At 38.4% G+C, this 18,961-nt stretch overlaps 1 protein-coding gene across 5 annotated transcripts in view; it reads right to left on the bottom strand.

Annotated features, from left to right (window-relative positions):
* The window catches only part of SLC25A47 (solute carrier family 25 member 47), a 144,517-nt gene that overhangs the window by 31,259 nt on the left and 94,297 nt on the right, over nucleotides 1–18,961 (bottom strand). For all 5 annotated transcript variants that reach the window (XM_053697456.1, XM_053697455.1, XM_053697453.1 and 2 more), the window contains one exon: nucleotides 1,800–1,843. In XM_053697456.1, coding sequence (XP_053553431.1) covers nucleotides 1,800–1,843 — 44 coding nt within the window. The remainder of the gene's footprint in view (nucleotides 1–1,799; nucleotides 1,844–18,961) is intronic.

The raw sequence follows: 18,961 nt of genomic DNA on the forward strand, positions 1-18,961 counted from the left end.
GTTAGTGTACTTTAGGGTACAGTAGTTAAGAGCTTTATAAACCGGCGTTAGCCAGAAAGCTCTTAACTCCTGCTATTTTCAGGCGGCTGGAATCTTGTCGTTAGAGCTCTAACGCTCACTGCAGAAACGACTCTAAATACCGGCGTTAGGAAGATCCCATTGAAAAGATAGGCTACGCAAATGGCGTAGGGGGATCTGCGGTATGGAAAAGTCGCGGCTGTAAAGTGAGCGTTAGACCCTTTAATCACTGACTCCAAATACCAGCGGGCGGCCAAAACCAGCGTTAGGAGCCTCTAACGCTGGTTTTGACGGCTACCGCCGAACTCTAAATCTAGGCCAAAGAGAGCAGACGTGAGTTCACACTGCAGTGCACATTTATGTAAAACTGAGCACTTGATAATTATGCATAATACACTATAAGTATTCTGATCATCACCTTCAGGGAATGTCATTCTAGTGTCTCAGTAACAGCAGTCCAGTTATTGTGAGACATGATCATATCTGTTGTATAGTGGCTTTAGACTTGTGGATGCCACTTTTGGAATCAAACATAAAGGGGCCGATTCATTGTATGTCGGGCGATCATGATCCGCTGAGCGGATCATGTCCGCCCAACATTGCTGAATGCCGACAGCATACGCTGTCTGCATTTAACATTGCACAAGCAGTTCTAGTGAACTGCTTGTGCAATGCCACACCCTGCAGATTTGCGGTGAATCGGCCGCTAGCAGGGGGTGTCAATCAACCCGATCGTATTCGAGGCAGCGGACCAGTTAAGGAGCAGCGGTCTTAAGACCGCTGCTTCTTAACTGCTGTTCCAGCGAGCCTGAAGGCTCGTGTGGAAACAGCTGCATTGGGTCCGATTGACCGTTTGGTAAATCGGCCCCAAAGTTTTTATTGGAGATATATATTTTTGGACATTGTGGAAACTGCAGAGTCTCCTGTAATTTACAGATTAGATTGAATAATATTTTATTTGACACTTTGTGCATTTTTATATGAAATTTACGTTGGGTGTTCTAGGGAGGCGAAAAGTGGGCGAAACAATTGTATATTAACTACTGCTGTGACCTGTTTGCTCTGCTGCAAAGTTGTTGTTTTTTAATGACATTTCTTCCTCTGGATAAATGTTGACAACTCACAGTATTTAAAAGAAAGGTAAAACACTTAGCTCTCCGCTCTGGCAAGATTAAAGGGACAGTCTACTCCAGAATTGTTATTGTTTAAAAAGATAGATAATCCCTTTATTACACATTCCCCAGTTTTGCATAACTAACATGGTTATATTAATACACTTTTTACCTCTGTAATTACCTTGTATCTAAGCCTCTGCAGACTGCCCCTTATTTCAGTTCTTTTGACAGACTTGCATTTTAGCCAATCAGTGCACTATTATAAGTTACTCCACGGACGTGAGCACAATGTTATCTATATAGCACACATGAACAAATGCCATCTAGCTGTGAAAACTGTCAAATGCATTGACATGAGCAGGCGAGCTTACATACATTAGTCAACCTATAGTACTAAACTGACATTTTTCACACAAGTATGGGAATAGTGAGCAGGTAACTGCTCTTTTCTGTTGTTTGGCTAATTTTGTCCATGCAGCAACCCATTGAGATTGGGATTTGTGTGCCAGATTTGTTCTGTGTCATTTTAAATTAGTGTAAGAATAAAAATGTATGTTTACTGTCCCTATTACATTATCTTCCTGTGCTTTCATGATAAAATCTTGGAGAAAAAGCCAAAAACAAACACATTTTACTAATTATACAATATGTAAACTATGATCTTACTTTCACTGTATCCAAAGGGTATCCAACCATTACCCCACACGCACCTAAAATAAACACACAGAATATTAAAAACATAATTAAATAAAAAACATATTGTACTAGATAAAGTAAATACCGTTGCACTTAAACAGTTTTGTGAGATTTAATGTTGATATAATATTGTAAAAGAAAATGCTGTATACATTAATTTCTATTTTTCTAGAGCATTTTCTTTAAAATAATATATTATTTTACTACGTGTTTGTCCCCTGCTAAATTGTTAAAAACATAGTCAAAACCGCACACTGGACCAATAAGCTGGGGAGCCAACAGCAGGTATGTATGCTCCAATCACCAGCTGCATCCTCATGTGTAGCTCATAGCATGCTGGGAAGCAGAGAAATATACTATTTTTTTTACAAATACATTGCTCTAATAAAATAAAGCTTTTTATTTCTTTACTAGAATGGTCCTTTTTGCTAACCCTGCCACATGCTTTGCAGCTTTAGTTTTCATGTAGTTTTTAACATGGCTAGTTAAAGGGACACTGTACCCCAAATTTTTCTTTCGTGATTCAGATTGAGCATGAAATTTTAAGTAACTTTCTAATTTACTCCTATTATCAAATTTTCTTCATTCTCTTGGTATCTTTATTTGAAATGCAAGAATGTAAGTTTAGATGCCGGCCCATTTTTGGTGAACAACCTGGGTTGTCCTTGCTGATTGGTGGATAAATTAATCCACCAATAAAAAAGTGCTGTCCAGAGTACTGAAACCAAAAAAAAGCTTAGATGCCTTCTTTTTCAAATAATGATAGCAAGAGAACGAAGAAAAATTGATAACAGGAGTAAATTAGAAAGTTGCTTAAAATTGCATGCTCTTTCTGAATTACAAAAGAAAAAAATTGGGTTCAGTGTCCCTTTAATTATTGCTCGTTCATGTGTACATCATATTATTTTTTCCATTTAATATAGGAATAGATAACAATATTTCACTTTAATTCAGATCTGCCTAGACTTTTTTTTATATTATACCTTCTAGTGAGCTGCTGCTGAAATCATAAAGGATAAATATAAAGTACAGCAACATGGCAAAAGTAAGTATTGTTAGTTTTTTAAAGCCATTAAACAAAGTTATGTATGTTTAATTGTCTACATCATGTATCTGGATTTCTAATAAATAAATATTATGGGCTAGATTACAAGTGAGGCGCAACCAATTTTGCAAGGGTTTTGTGCAATTGTTTGAGCTCCGTTTTAAATGCACTCATATTACAAGTTGCGTGTAATTTTACGCTAGAATCCTTACCGCAATCTCAGAGCAGTGGTTAACTGTTTTCCGGAAGAAAAAAAACTGTCACAAAACACATCAAAAATACATACAGAGTACAGTTACACTCATAATAACACTATCTACTAAAAATTATTTGTAAAAAATATTGCATTAAAAGGTTATAAGGGCTCAAAAATATGAGTTCTTGGGTGTTAGAAAAAGTACTTTAACATAGAGATAAATACAGATTCATGTCTAAACATGTATATGTATGTATGTATGTATGTATATATATATATATATATATATATATATATATGTGTGTGTGTGTGTGTGTATCTATATATACTGTATATATATATATATATATATATATATATATATATATATACATATATATGTATTTATATGTGTATATATGTATTTACAGACATATGTACACATATAAAAACATTAATATATATGTACACATATATAGCCATGTATATAAGTGTTTTGCAGCCTTTTCCCCATAAGTAGATGAAACTTTAATATTTAAGCTCTATTCATATTTAATAAAGGTTTTAATTATGTATTTACTGTAAATATGTCACATCCCAATGTTCTGCACATAGCAGAATATGTTCTATGTATTTATAAATAGATATTCCTATATATATCTGTATATATCTATACCTATATATATAGGTATAAATATATATTTGTTTAAAAAACCCATCAGATATATGTAGAAATACAGGTATACCCCGCTCATACAGCGGGTTAGGGACCGGAGCCCCGCTGTAAAGTTAAAACCGCCTTAAAGTGAAACAAGACAGTTTGAGCTTTCTTTCCACCTGCCAGTGTGTTTAAAAACTTGAAAACATGTTTGAACTAACATATATTAGGGGTGCAATAGGGCTAGGTTTAGTTTAACACTAGCACAGCACAGTATTCAATTAGTAATCAATAAATACTGTACTTGTAAAATAGTGACAATTACTGTAGTAAAATTTGCCAAACTATAGCACTGACACACAGATTGCACTGTAAAGCTGTAAACAGAGTGAACTGTGCATAACAAAATGGTGCCAGTCACTTTTCTCGCAAACTCACAATGATTACAGCACTGTTTCATAATCCTTGGAGGTTGAACTTCAGCTCCACAAAGCGCTGTATTAGCGAAGCGCTGTAAAGTGAAGCGCTGTAAAGTGAGGTATACCTGTAATTATTTATTAATAAATAGAGCATATTCCGTTATGTAAAGAACATTGGAATGGGAAATATTCATATTTTCATGTCGGGTTTTGTGCTAATTAGAATATGTCATGGTGTTTTTTTTCGACATTGACTTCTACGGGGGAATGCTGAAACACGATCGCGATTTTCGAATTTTGACTTTAAACATGATTTTGGTTACTGCTGAAGAAAAAAACTGTTTACTTTCAACTTGTAACACAAGTGCAATCTGACTAGCGCAAAATCCCAGCTAAGTTTGCACTATAGCGAAAACGCTAAATACTGCTCCACTTGTAATCTAGACCTAAATATTTTATTTCTGATGTCATGCTTACGTTATATTGTGTGTTTTTACTTTCACTTCAAAAATACCCACTAAATGAAATAGAAATGTTTCTAGATATCATTCATGCAAACATCTACAGAAGCACAGAATCAGTGGCAGCTTTAGGGGGGACTGGGGGTGTTATGCTGCCCAGACCCAGTTATTATTGCAGTACCTCTGCCAGATGCTCTGAGCAAACATAATAAATGAGGTAGAATGGGGGATTAAAACAGAAATGTAAAAGGTATTGCAAGTTTAGGTCCCACACTGGTATTCCCGGCGGTAGGGATGGGCGAATGTTTTGCAACATTCGAAAAACGGCACAAATTTTAACGCATTCGTTCGTTCGAATCGAATTTCGAATGTTTACATAACATTCTAACATTCGATTTTCGAATGTTCGGTTTCGAATTTTACGATTACATTCGAAAATATTCTTTTCGAAAAATTTGAATTTAGATTGTAATAGTATTTCTAATGCTTTTTCTTTAAATGTAATATTCGAATTATGCAATATTCTATATGGAAACATTCGAAATGATATATTTGTATCTATTATGTATCAATTTACTAGATTCCCGCCCTACAACATGAACTATTGAACTTCTGAAAAAATGTCAGTTGACGTCAGCATTGTCTTGTATGCTATGCGCATGAGTTTGTTGTTCTCGCTCACACTGGCAAGGCGAGCGCGGCCCCGTTTTGCGCATGCGTTACAAACTTGTATTTCAGAGAGGGTAGTAACCATTATTATTCTTAGAAACTGCAACAGGACGGGATTACCGCATGCGCATTGTTGACGTAACCGTGTTAATGCGCATGCGCAAATCGTATACTCGCCGTGAACGAGCATTGTAGACACGTATAGAGCAGGTGGGACTGCTCTATACGTCACAATATGTAAAATCAGGAAATGGCTTGTAGGAGGAGTTTTAAACGGAATGGTAGGGAAAAATCAAAGCCTAATATTATAATTATAAGTAATATTTTTTTTAAAATAACTTAGCGATTCTGTATGTCATATGTGTAAAAGTACAATACTTGAAAAAGACCGCTCTCACTTTACCTTCACTTTAATTTCTTCTGCTGGCTGTGTTTACTTAGGCTATTCAATAGCTGAGATTCCAGTATCAAAACTTTCAGTATAGGTTGGGATACCACAGGCTAAATCAGCTATTTCTAAGGCCAAAATAGGGGTAAAGGAGCTACTTGTAAACAATTTAATACACTCCAGCAGGTAAAAGGGATAATTGAGAACAATTTAAATGGGAGAATTTTTTTGGGTGAACTGTTAAGTGTGCAGAAAGAGCAGCCCTCCGTATCTTATCTAATGAGTAAGTCTCTCTATACACAAACACAATACCTAGGTATTGAGATTTTCACTATGATTGTGGCTACAATAAACGAAAACAGATATTGCAAAAATATACCTGGTGGAGCAATTTCCAATACATCTACTACTAGACAGCTGATATAAACAAGTCATTGGGCACACATTAAGTCGAAAACTTACTATACATGTCCCTTTAAGCAATGTGAAGTGCACTTAAAATCAAGTGTAATAACAAGTCTGATGTAATCTGACTACATCTATGTAATGTACACAAATGGGGGATTTTAATTTGTGCACAACTGATACTGTAGTATTGTGACCCCAAAGTGTCCTAAAATTCATGTTAAGTTCCTTATTTGGGACTGGGTCAGGCATGATTCATCCAAAGCAGGTTCCCTGTGTATAGCACAAGCTCATTAGTATTTACAACATGTTTGTCCTACACTATGTCATAATGGAGGCAACAAAATACAGACAGCTTTGTATAAGCAGCTTTAATGGCCTGGATGGCTGCCAATCCGTGCTTGGGCAATGTGCTAATGATTAGTGTTGACATTTCAGATAGATCCGTTTGCTGTGAATAGTGAGGTCAAAGAGTAGTTTGAAATCCAGCGACCTCTAAGTTAACATTCACATTATCCAGGAGCCAGACTATATGTCAACAACAAATAAATAATTTACTGTTTCCATTTTAACCTTTAGAAATATATTCACCTATCTAGGTAGTTGTGTATTTAGTTTTGTGATGCTTATATTTATGTCATATTGTCACAGCCAGAGATTATAAATAGAAGGTCACACACACACTAGACTATTAGGGATCGTTGAAATACAATAGAATTAAAATTGGTACAGCATGGGAGTGCCTAACTGTCCTAGATCAAAATATACACCTGCATGTAGGAGTAATGATGTTCTTTATCTTCTGAATATAAGAACCTTTTCTCCAGAGGCATCACATCAAACAATTGCATAATAGGTATAATTAAAGGGATAGTAAAGTCAAAATGAAACTTAAATGTATTGGATAGAGCTTGAAGTTTTAAACAAGTTTGCAATGTACTTGTGGCCTGAGACATAGCAGATGCCGTGTCAAACTTACCTGGCGTTAGTTGTTGCAGCGAGCAGTGAGCCGCGCTGTTTCTGATGGTGGAACTTGCGGGCAGGCTACAAGCTGAGTGGCTGCTGATGTGGGGACCAGGGGCCGTGCTAAAGGAGCTTTGGCTTAGCCTGTCTCCTGAGTGTGTGATCAGCTCTCTGGACTTCTAGCATGGGAGATGAGTGCGCTAGTTTAGCTTCTTATGTACTTTTACTATTTCATATGAAGACTGAAGGATTCCTGTTCCTTACCTGTCCTTGTGGCAGCTACCCACTGACTTATTTACTGGCTAATGATTATTGGAACTGCCTCATCCTCCAACTCTGACGCTTGGTTTTGGACAGCTCTTCTGGTTCTGACACCTGGCCTGTCTATGGATTGTTCTCCTATCTCTCTGATGACTTCCTGTAGTTCATCTTCTGCTTAATTAGCTTATAGTACTTCTATTATCAGTTTTGCTTAGTTATCTTCTTGGTATATTTTGTTAAGGAGAAATCCTAAGTGAGCTCAGGAGCGTGCATGTGTCTTTAGCCATCTGGCAGCATTGTTTGCAACAATGTTTATAGCAATGTTATACATAGTTGCTACCATGAGAATGCTAAAGACACCTGCACACTCCTAAGTTCCTATCAGCCTACCTAGCTTTACTCTTCAATAAAGGATACTGAGGGAACAAAGCAAATATGATAAAAGAAGAAAATTGGAATCATAAACATTTAATTTTGACTTTACTGTACCTTTAAGGAGTCAATCAGAAGCTTGTAGAAAAGATTTTGAAATTATTTATCTGCATAGATCCCCATAGACCTTAATGGGGATTTTTTTAGACAATCAGATAATTTTTTTATAAAGGATTGTGATCAACCCCATAATTAGTGATCTGCTGGATATATACTTTCTAAATCTTTACGTTATCCCGGCTCATAATAGGAAAGGTAGATTAAATCTTTCAATTCCTAAATGCAAAATAAAAGCATATGAAAGGCAATATGTTAAATGACAATGGATGGAGTGGTGCAAATTTTCTTTCTTTCCTTTGTCTTTTCTTTGTGTTGAGTTATGCTGTTACATATGGTTGGTTGGTGGATGTAGAACGCTGGTGCAGATACCTCAGAGCATTGCACAAATTCCTATATAGGGCCAGATTACAAGAGGAGTGCAAAATATCGTTTTCTCTAAAGTGATATTTGTAATACCAGCACTCGCGCTTGCATTGCACAGAAGCGTAAGCGCGCTTACATAGACACAGCATGAAAACTAGTACAGCAAAGGGGGTAAATCACCCAGCGTTGGGCAGCAAATGTAAATATATATGTATATATATATATATATATATATATATATATATATATATATATATATATATATATATATATATAAAACCAACAAACTTGTTAAGTCCAGCACCTTTCAACTATACCTCTCTTGGAGTGAGAGTAGTACATTTTCAAGCTTTTCAAAACTTGTGCACGCACTATGAGGAGGCCTGCCACCCTCCTATATATAAATCCACTGGAACAAACAATAGCGTCAGCACAATGCTTAAAAAATTCTTCTTTTATTTAAACAACATCAGGATAAAATACAGCTGTATTTTATCCTGATGTTGTTTAAATAAAAGAAGAATTTTTTAAGCATTGTGCTGACGCTATTGTGTGTTCCAGTGGATATATATATATATATATATATATATATATATATATATATATATATTACATATATACAGGGAGTGCAGAATTATTAGGCAAATGAGTATTTTGACCACATCATCCTCTTTATGCATGTTGTCTTACTCCAAGCTGTATAGGCTCGAAAGCCTACTACCAATTAAGCATATTAGGTGATGTGCATCTCTGTAATGAGAAGGGGTGTGGTCTAATGACATCAACACCCTATATCAGGTGTGCATAATTATTAGGCAACTTCCTTTCCTTTGGCAAAATGGGTCAAAAGAAGGACTTGACAGGCTCAGAAAAGTAAAAAATAGTGAGATATCTTGCAGAGGGATGCAGCACTCTTAAAATTGCAAAGCTTCTGAAGCGTGATCATCGAACAATCAAGCGTTTCATTCAAAATAGTCAACAGGGTCGCAAGAAGCGTGTGGAAAAACCAAGGCGCAAAATAACTGCCCATGAACTGAGAAAAGTCAAGCGTGCAGCTGCCAAGATGCCACTTGCCACCAGTTTGGCCATATTTCAGAGCTGCAACATCACTGGAGTGCCCAAAAGCACAAGGTGTGCAATAATCAGAGACATGGCCAAGGTAAGAAAGGCTGAAAGACGCCACCACTGAACAAGACACACAAGCTGAAACGTCAAGACTGGGCCAAGAAATATCTCAAGACTGATTTTTCTAAGGTTTTATGGACTGATGAAATGAGAGTGAGTCTTGATGGGCCAGATGGATGGGCCTGTGGCTGGATTGGTAAAGGGCAGAGAGCTCCAGTCCGACTTAGACGCCAGCAAGGTGGAGGTGGAGTACTGGTTTGGGCTGGTATCATCAAAGATGAGCTTGTGGGGCCTTTTCGGGTTGAGGATGGAGTCAAGCTCAACTCCCAGTCCTACTGCCAGTTTCTGGAAGACACCTTCTTCAAGCAGTGGTACAGGAAGAAGTCTGCATCCTTCAAGAAAAACATGATTTTCATGCAGGACAATGCTCCATCACACGCGTCCAAGTACTCCACAGCGTGGCTGGCAAGAAAGGGTATAAAAGAAGAAAATCTAATGACATGGCCTCCTTGTTCACCTGATCTGAACCCCATTGAGAACCTGTGGTCCATCATCAAATGTGAGATTTACAAGGAGGGAAAACAGTACACCTCTCTGAACAGTGTCTGGGAGGCTGTGGTTGCTGCTGCACGCAATGTTGATGGTGAACAGATCAAAACACTGACAGAATCCATGGATGGCAGGCTTTTGAGTGTCCTTGCAAAGAAAGGTGGCTATATTGGTCACTGATTTGTTTTTGTTTTGTTTTTGAATGTCAGAAATGTATATTTGTGAATGTTGAGATGTTATATTGGTTTCACTGGTAAAAATAAATAATTGAAATGGGTATATATTTGTTTTTTGTTAAGTTGCCTAATAATTATGCACAGTAATAGTCACCTGCACACACAGATATCCCCCTAAAATAGCTATAACTAAAAACAAACTAAAAACTACTTCCAAAACTATTCATTCTATTTGATATTAATGAGTTTTTTGGGTTCATTGAGAACATGGTTGTTGTTCAATAATAAAATTAATCCTCAAAAATACAACTTGCCTAATAATTCTGCACTCCCTGTATATATATATGTGTGTATTTGACATTGCACAAACATTTCTCAGATATACACACTAGCAATACTATCACATCAGGAGCAGGACATTCTAATGGTGATGGTTTTACGTACAATGAATTGAGTGATCTAGTAGCCCTTGAACAGCTTTATGGTGAAGGACAGGTAACTGAATATTCCAATGAAATAGGAAAAATGTTCAAGAAAAAGTCCAAAGGCCCTATGCTGGAGTTGTTATTTAAAATAGTTGAGTCCAATTTACAGATTCTGAAAAATGACAAAATGAATTTCAACTTAACAAAACAAGAAAGAGCTGCACTCACTCAATTACAGAACAACCTAGACATAGTTATCTGTGGTACGGATAAGGGAGGCACTATTGTGATCCTTAACAAAAATTGACTACATCAATGAGGCGCTTCGTCAACTCACTGACCTGGAGGCCTATGAGGTATTAGCCAATAATCCTACTAAACTTTTTCAGAGGGAACTTGTAGACCTTTTCGATGATGGTGCAGAGGGAGGCTTCTTAGACCATAATACTTTGGAATTTCTAAAGCCTGATTTTGCTAGACTACCAATATTCCATCATCTCCCAAAGGTCCACAAGTCCCTGGAGAATATACAAGGTAGACCTATAGTGAGTGGAATAGGCTCTCTTCTGGAGCCTCTTAGTCAGTGGCTTGATGCGGTGCTTCAACCATTTGTGAATAAACAGCATAGCTATCTAAGTGATACTTCACATGTTTTGACATTATTGGATAACATAATTTGGAACAATGACAGTGACTGGCTTACCAACGATGTTGTGTCATTGTACTCATCGATACCACATGATTTTGGTTTAGAGGCTCTGAGGAATGTGTTGCACAATGACTAATTATACATATGATTTCAGGGAATATATCATCAGAATAGCGACATTTCTCCTCACACACAATTATTTTGAGTTTGAGGGGATTTTCTATTTGCAAAAACACGGTACTGCCATGGGCGCAAAATGTGCGCCATCCTATGCCAATTTGGTATTAGGATGGTGGGAGAAAAAAAACGTTTTTGGAATAGAAAATCCCTTCAGGTCATATATCTCTTTTTACAAGAGATATATTGACAATCTCCTTATAGTTTGGACAGGTAACCAGGAACAATTATCCCAATTTATGGATTGGCTTAATGTCAATGATGCAGGATTCAGGTTCACCCATGAATACCAAAAGAATGAAGTTAATTTCCTTGATGTTACACTTATAGGAAATACACAAATACACTTGTTTTTTAAAAAAAGAGGTATCATCCTTAGAACAACGTTTGAAACAATGGGGTTATACTGATCATGATATAGGTAGAGCCAAAAAGGAAACCTTAGAGATTAACAGACAAACTCTTCTAGGTCACTCCAAAGAACAAAAAGGTAATGATTTTGAGGGTGTAACTTTTTTCACTGATTATAGTGAGCAGTAAACAGAGGTATGTAAGATTATCAGGAAACATCTCCCAGTTCTTACAGCGGATGACAAACTTGTGTCCGATGCTCTTATAGACGCTGTAAAACTATTGGCAACATAGTATCCCCTTCCCAATTACCTACATCTACAGTTAATACTTGGTTACGCCATAAGGGTATGTATAGGTGTGGCCACAATAAATGTAAGCCTTGTGATTTTGCAAATATTACAAAGACATTTACCTCTTATGTTACCCAGGAATTTGAGATTGGCAGTTCTCTGGTAGGTCTAACTACCAGAGATATTAACTCAAGGATGAGAGAGCATTTCTCTACCATAGGAGCAGGTAAAATCTCCAAGCCGTTAGTAAAACATTTCTTTCTAATGACACGGTGAGTCCACGGATCATCTTAATTACTGTTGGGAATATCACTCTTGACCAGCAGGAGGAGGCAAAGAGAACCACAGCAAAAGCTGTTAAATACCACTCCCCCTACCCACAATCCCCAGTCATTCTCTTTGCTTGTATCAGTTGCAAGGAGGGGTAAAGTTAGGTGTCTGATTCTTCAATCAAAAGTTTGTTATTTTTTAAGCAGAGCAAGTTTGCTCTGGTTTTCTTTGGGGTTTAGCCGTAGTCCATGTCAGTCTCTTCAGTAGAGCAAGTGGTGGCTTTTAAGCATTTGGAAACTTGTGGGGTATAATCCCCACTGGGCCTCCTAAGTAATTTCATGCTGCCCTTGGTTGAAAGTTTGAATAAGTTTACTCAGCCTTTTCTTTCTTACACAGGTCCATGCGCAGTAGGAAGCCCCTCTCATACCAAGTGAGCTGTCCTGCTGCCAGACAGATTTTTGAGGTAAGTGCCTATTTCTTTCCCTGTTTTGATATAGGAGAATTTGGCACTTTGACAGTTAATTCTGTCTAAGTATATAATCAGCCTTCTAGGTTAAAGTGAATGTAAATTTTGATGCTAAAGTGCCCGGTTTTTAAAAATTTGATTAAAAACAGGGGCACTTTAATTCATCAAAATTTACATTTCACTCCTGTTGTGAAAAAAAACTTACCTTTTAATCTTCACAGCAGCTCCAGCTTCCTCCGGTCGTCGCAAGCCATTTCTGATGTCAGAAATGATGGATAGGTCATTCTCCAATCACAGCTTCCCCCCCGTGGGAATCAGTGTCTGATTCAATGCCATGATTGGAGGAAGCCGGATTCCTAATTTTAGACCCAGGAAGAGGCTTTGCCACGGGTGGAGGAAGCTGGAGCTGCTGTGAAGATTAAAAGGTACGTTTTTTTTCACAACAGGAGTGAAATGTAAATTTTGATGAATTAAAGTGCCCCTTTTTTTAATCGAATTTTTAATAACCGGGCACTTTAGCATCAAAATTTACATTCACTTTAACGGTTTATTGTATGGCAGTTTTGCAGGCACTGGGGATGTTTGGCTCAGTTTATTATGTTTGAACTTTGGTGTACATGTTTTTTATTTGTGTAGTAATGGCTACCGGGAAGTTTGTTAGGCCACGCCCACAATAGGCAGCCTTATCTGAGATAGCAAGGGCGTTTTTGGCGCCCTTTTAGCTGTTTTCTGTTGTTCCTTGATGTTGCAGCTCTGTTGCATAGCTCCTCAGAGGTGGTTCAGCGTTCTCTCCAGTGCGGCTGTATGGGGGTCCGGATCTTTTTCTGACTTTGTTTCCAGCAGCAAGGAGGTCAGGTAGGCATCTCAGCAGAGCTTGCTGAGGTGTGGAGGTTATCAGACAAGATACCAGCACACTGAGATAGAATGCACGTCACCACAGGGCCACTGCTCCAGGTCCCACAATATCACAAAAAGGCAAAAGGGTACGGCATAAATAGTAATTTATTTAAAGAGGACAAAAATAGGCGACGTTTCGGGAAGTTATCCCTTACTCATGCCATGCCAAACAAACATTTCACACACCTTTATATACCTGTACACTACTAGGTGGCGATAAAGAGTAATTAACCCTTTCACAGTTATATATATATATATATATATATATATATATATATATATAGGTGTGGAGGTTGCCTGTTGTTTATTTAAGTTTCTGTCTGAATTTCAGGGACTATAACGTTTGTGTCTCTTTTTGCATTCATTTTGTGATTTAAAATTTAAAGGGACAGTAACTTTTTTTTGTTTAATTTAAATTCTGATTTGAACTTAGAATTTTTTTATTGATTAAGGTTTTTTCCTTTGGAATAAGATGGACCAAGAGGTCATGCAAGCTGTTCTCTATGTTTAAATACTAATGTTGAGCCTTCTATCCCTTTTTGTTCCTCTTGTATTGAGCAAACAATCAGTAGACTTTTTGATTCTGAGCCTTCATTGTCTAGGGCGGATGTTGTTCAGGAGTCTCCTGTTCAGGCTAATCCGCAGCTTTCTCCTCATACGTCCCAATCTTCTGCAGTGCCCTGTGTTTCGTCTCAGGTTGGTTTTTCCTTGCAGGATATGGCTACCCATATATCCTCAGCAGTATCTGAGGCTTTGTCTGCTTTTCCTGTGTTACAGGGGAAGCGCAAGAGGAAGTATAAGGTTTCTGATTCTGTTGCAATTGTGTCTAGTGTTTCTTCTCATAAGTCTGAGGAGGAAGATACTTCAGTAGCATCTGAGGGTGAGATCTCGGATTCTGATAGTGTAAATCATTCTTCTGAACCTGAGGTTGTTTCCTTTAGGTTTAAGCTGGAGCACCTCCGTTTGTTACTCAAGGAGGTTTTGGCTACCTTGGATAACTCTGAGGCATCAGTCATGGTTATTCCTAAGAAATCTAGTAAACTTAATAAGTTTTTTGATGTCCCTTCCTCGGTGGAAGTTTTTCCTATACCAGATCGTGTTTCAGATATTATTGCACGAGAATGGGAGAAGCCTGGGATTCCTTTTTCCCCTTCTCCAATTTTTAGGAAGATGTTTCGTATTGCTGATTTTATTAAGGAATCTTGGCAGATGGTTCCTAAGGTGGAGGGAGCAGTTTCCACTCTAACCAAGAGGACCACTATTCCTATTGAGGACAGCTGTTCCTTTAAAGATCCTATGGATAAGAAGTTGGAAGCTTTGCTTCAAAAAGATTTATGTTCACCAGGGGTATCAATGGCAACCAGCTGCATGTATTGCTATGGTTACTAGTGAGGCTGCATATTGGTTTGATGCATTGTCTGATTCTATTCAGCAAGATACTCTTGAAGAAATTCAAGATAGAATCAAGGCTTTGAAGTTGGCTAATTCCTTTATTGCAGATGCTTCTCTACAGGTCATCAAGTTGGGAGCTAAAATTTCTGGTTTTGCCATTTTAGCTCACAGAGCTTTATGGTTAAAATCCTGGTCTGCGGATGTGTCCTCTAAGTCTAAGCTTTTGTCTATTCCTTACAAGGGTAAGACCTTGTTTGGGCCAGGTTTGACTGAGATTATTTCTGATATTACGGGAGGGAAGGGGCATTCTCTTCCTTAGGATAAAATAAATAAACAGAAGGGTCGGCAGAGTAATTTTCATTCCTTTTGTAACTTTTCTGGTAAATCTTCCTCTTCTTCCTCTAAGAAGGAACAGCCCAAGCCATCTTGGAAGTCAAATCAGTCTTGGAATAATGGAAAGCAGTCCAGGAAGCCTGTTGCTGACTCAAAATCAGCATGAAAGGTCTGCCCCCAATCTGGGAATGGATCTTGTGGGGGGCAGACTCTCTTTCTTCGCTCAAGCTTGGGTTCGAGATGTTCAGGATCCCTGGGTGGTAGATATCATGTCCCAGGGTTACAAATTGGAGTTCAAGAATTTTCCTCCAAGAGGCAGGTTTCTTCTCTCCAGTTTATCTGTAAACCAGATAAAAGGAGAGGCGTTCTTACATTGTGTTCAGAACCTTTCCGACATGGGAGTGATAGTTCCTGTTCCGGGTTAGGAACAGGGTCTGGGTGTTTATTCCTATCTTGTTTCTCAGGGTTCTGTCTTTCAAGATGGAAACTATTTGTTCCATTCTTCCTTTGGTTCAGGAAGGTCAGTTCATGACCACAGTGGATCTAAAGGATGCGCATCTGCATATTCCCATTCACAGGGATCATCACAGGGTCCTAAAATTTGCATTTCTAGACAAACATTTTCAGTTTGTAGCTCTTCCTTTTGGTCTGGCAACAGCTCCCAGAATTTTATCAAAGGTCCTGGGAGCATTGTTGGCGGTGCTTCGATTGAGGGGTGTTGCAGTGGCTCCTTATCTGGACGACATGCTAGTTCAGGCTCCACCTTTTCAACTAGCAAAATCCCACACAGAGTTGCTGTTGTCTTTTCTGCACTTTCAAGGTTGGAAGGTGAATTTAGGAAAAAGCTCCTTAATTCCGGCTACAAGAGTGGTATTTTTGGGGACCATTATAGATTCTCTAAAGATGAAAATTTTTCTGACAGAAGCAAGAAAGTCAAAGATTTTCAATACGTGTCTTGCTCTTCAGTCCCTTCCTCGACCTTCAGTGGTTCAGTGCATGGAGGTTATTAGTCTGATGGTTTCAGTCATGGACATCATTCAGTTTTTTCAGTTCCATCTCAGACCTCTGCAGTTATGCTTGCTCAGGCAGTGGAACGGGGATTATGCGGATCTATCTCCAAAGATTGTTCTAGATCAGATGTCCAGAGATTCTCTTCCATGGTGGTTGTCTCAGGATCTTCTCTCTCAGGGAACTTGCTTTTGCAGGCTTACCTGGGTGATTGTAACCAGGGATGCCAGTTTGCTGGGCTGGGGTGCTGTCTGGGGTTCATTAAGGGCTCACGGTCTATGGACTCGGGAGGAGTGGGTTCTTACAATAAATGTTTTGGAACTGTGAGCAAATTCTAATGCTCTTCTAGTGTGTCCTCAGCTAGCTTCAACCCAGTTTATCAGGTTTCAGTCGGACAACATAACGTCAGTGGCTTACATCAATCATAAGGGAGGAACTCAGAGTTCCTTGGCCATGACAGAGGTAGCCAAGATTATTCAGTGGACGGAGATTCACAACTGTTGTCTGTCTGCTATCCATTTTCCAGGGGTGGACAATTGGGAAGCGGATTTTCTGAGCAGACAGACTTTTCATCCTGGGGGAGTGGGAACTTCATCCAGAGGTATTTTCCAGTTTCATTCTCACTTGGGGGCAACCGGAGTTGGATCTCATGGCATCTCGTCAGAATGCCAAGCTCCCCAGGTACGGGTCTAGGTAAAAGGATCCTCAGGCTGTTCTGATAGATGCTCTGGCACTTCCTTGGACATTCAGTCTGTCATATGTGTTCCCTCCATTTGCTCTTCTTCCTCGGGTCATTGCTCTGGTCAAACAAGAGAGGGCATTGGTGATACTCATTGCTCCGGCGTGGCGTTGTCCCTCACTTATCATCCGTGTCCTCTAGCTTGGGTATTGGTTCCCAACAGTAATTAAGATGATCCGTGGACTCACTGTGTCATTAGAAAGAAAACATAATTTATTCTTACCTGATAAATTTATTTATTTCTTGACACAGTGAGTCCACGGCCCTCCCTGTTTTTCAGACAGTTTGCTTTTCTATAAACTTCAGGCACCTCTGCACCTTAGATTACTTCCTTTCTCCTTTCCCTTTTTTTGAATGACTGGGGATTGTGGGTAGGGGGAGTGGTATTTAACAGCTTTTGCTGTGGTGCTCTTTGCCTCCTCCTGCTAGTCAGGAGTGATATTCCCAACAGTAATTAAGATGATCCGTGGACTCACCATGTCAAGAAATAAATAAATTTATCAGGTAAGAATAAATTATGTTTTTTCTAGATATCACAATAAGTCTTTGAATTCTCTCAAATAGTGTGCTATAGAAAAAAAATTGTACCCAAAAGAGGTGGAAATAGGTACAAGCTCTTATGTAAAAGAGAGATGTTCTGGGTGTTTAAACTCAAAAGTAGGATCCCACTAGGATTGGATTCTGACTATGATCTAATAAATGACTATGAATAAATATTATAATTCTTCCTGTAAATAGGATGTTTTTGGATGATGTTCAGTCTTCTCCAAAGTGCACACCCTTATATATATATATATATATATATATATATATATATATATATATATTCTTTAAATTGTAAGAGAAATGTGTACTAATTCTGTACATATTAGACATATATTTATGAAGGATCAATTTGATATCCTCATATTTGAAATAATGTTCATTTTGTTGTTCATATATTTTAACCTGTATAGCTAGCACTTCAAATTTTGTATCTTTTATAACATGCAAGTCTACTACTGTAAAAAATTAATTCAAGTTTTGCATTTGAACTTAATATCCCTTTTTCACCACTATTTTATATAGATTGAGTGTCTGATAGTGTAACATATGCCTGCCTGATATCACTGTCCCTTTAAGACTGCCTTCCCTGCTATTGACAATCATACTGTTTGGGGAGTATCTGCATTCAACTTACCTGCCAAATTAATTAATCATTCATGCACCTGATTCCCTCAGCCTCTTTTTAAATCATCTCAGGCCTAATGTGCATTGAATTAGCTTTGAATTTTTGTTCCAGAACAACAGAGGTCTGTGACTGTTTCAATATTGATTTTACCAGTATATTCAAACTACAGCCTTTCATTTTAGCAATGATCGGGTTGATTGACAGCTCCCTGCTGGCGGCTGATTGGCCGCGAGACAGCAGGGGGCGGCGTTACACCAGCAGCTCTTGTGAGCTGCTGGTGCAATGTTAAATGCGGAGAGCGTATTGCTCTCCGCATTTAGCGGATCAGGTCCGCAAGACCTTTGATAAATAGGGGCCATTGTGTCTATGTGTGACAAAATGGTGTTCCACCGGGAGATCCAATTCCCCATTTTTTAATGCCTCTTTAATGGAGAACCTGAGGTTGGCCATTCTGTCTTTGAAATAAGTTTTTGTTTTCCCCACGTAAAAAAAGGGAACATGGGCAAATAAGTATGTATATGACACATGTACTGCTGCATGTGAGCCGATGCCGTATAGAGTATCTCTTGTTCTTAAGTGGATGTTGGAAAGAATCTCCTCCATGCATGCTATTGCAGGTCACACAGTCTCCACAACCAAAACATCCCAAACTTTTGGATTTTAGCCACGTTTCCTGCTGGTAAAATTTCTTGGGGTCTGTTTTTACTAGCAGGTCCCTTATGTTCCTTGCTCTGTGGTATACCAGCCTCGCTGGTTTCTGTTTCCAATTAGCAAGACTTTTATCGGTCCCCAGAATGTCCCATCTATTGCGT

This window comes from Bombina bombina, chromosome 1, assembly GCF_027579735.1.
Source record: "Bombina bombina isolate aBomBom1 chromosome 1, aBomBom1.pri, whole genome shotgun sequence".
Taxonomy (NCBI): Eukaryota; Metazoa; Chordata; class Amphibia; order Anura; family Bombinatoridae; genus Bombina; species Bombina bombina.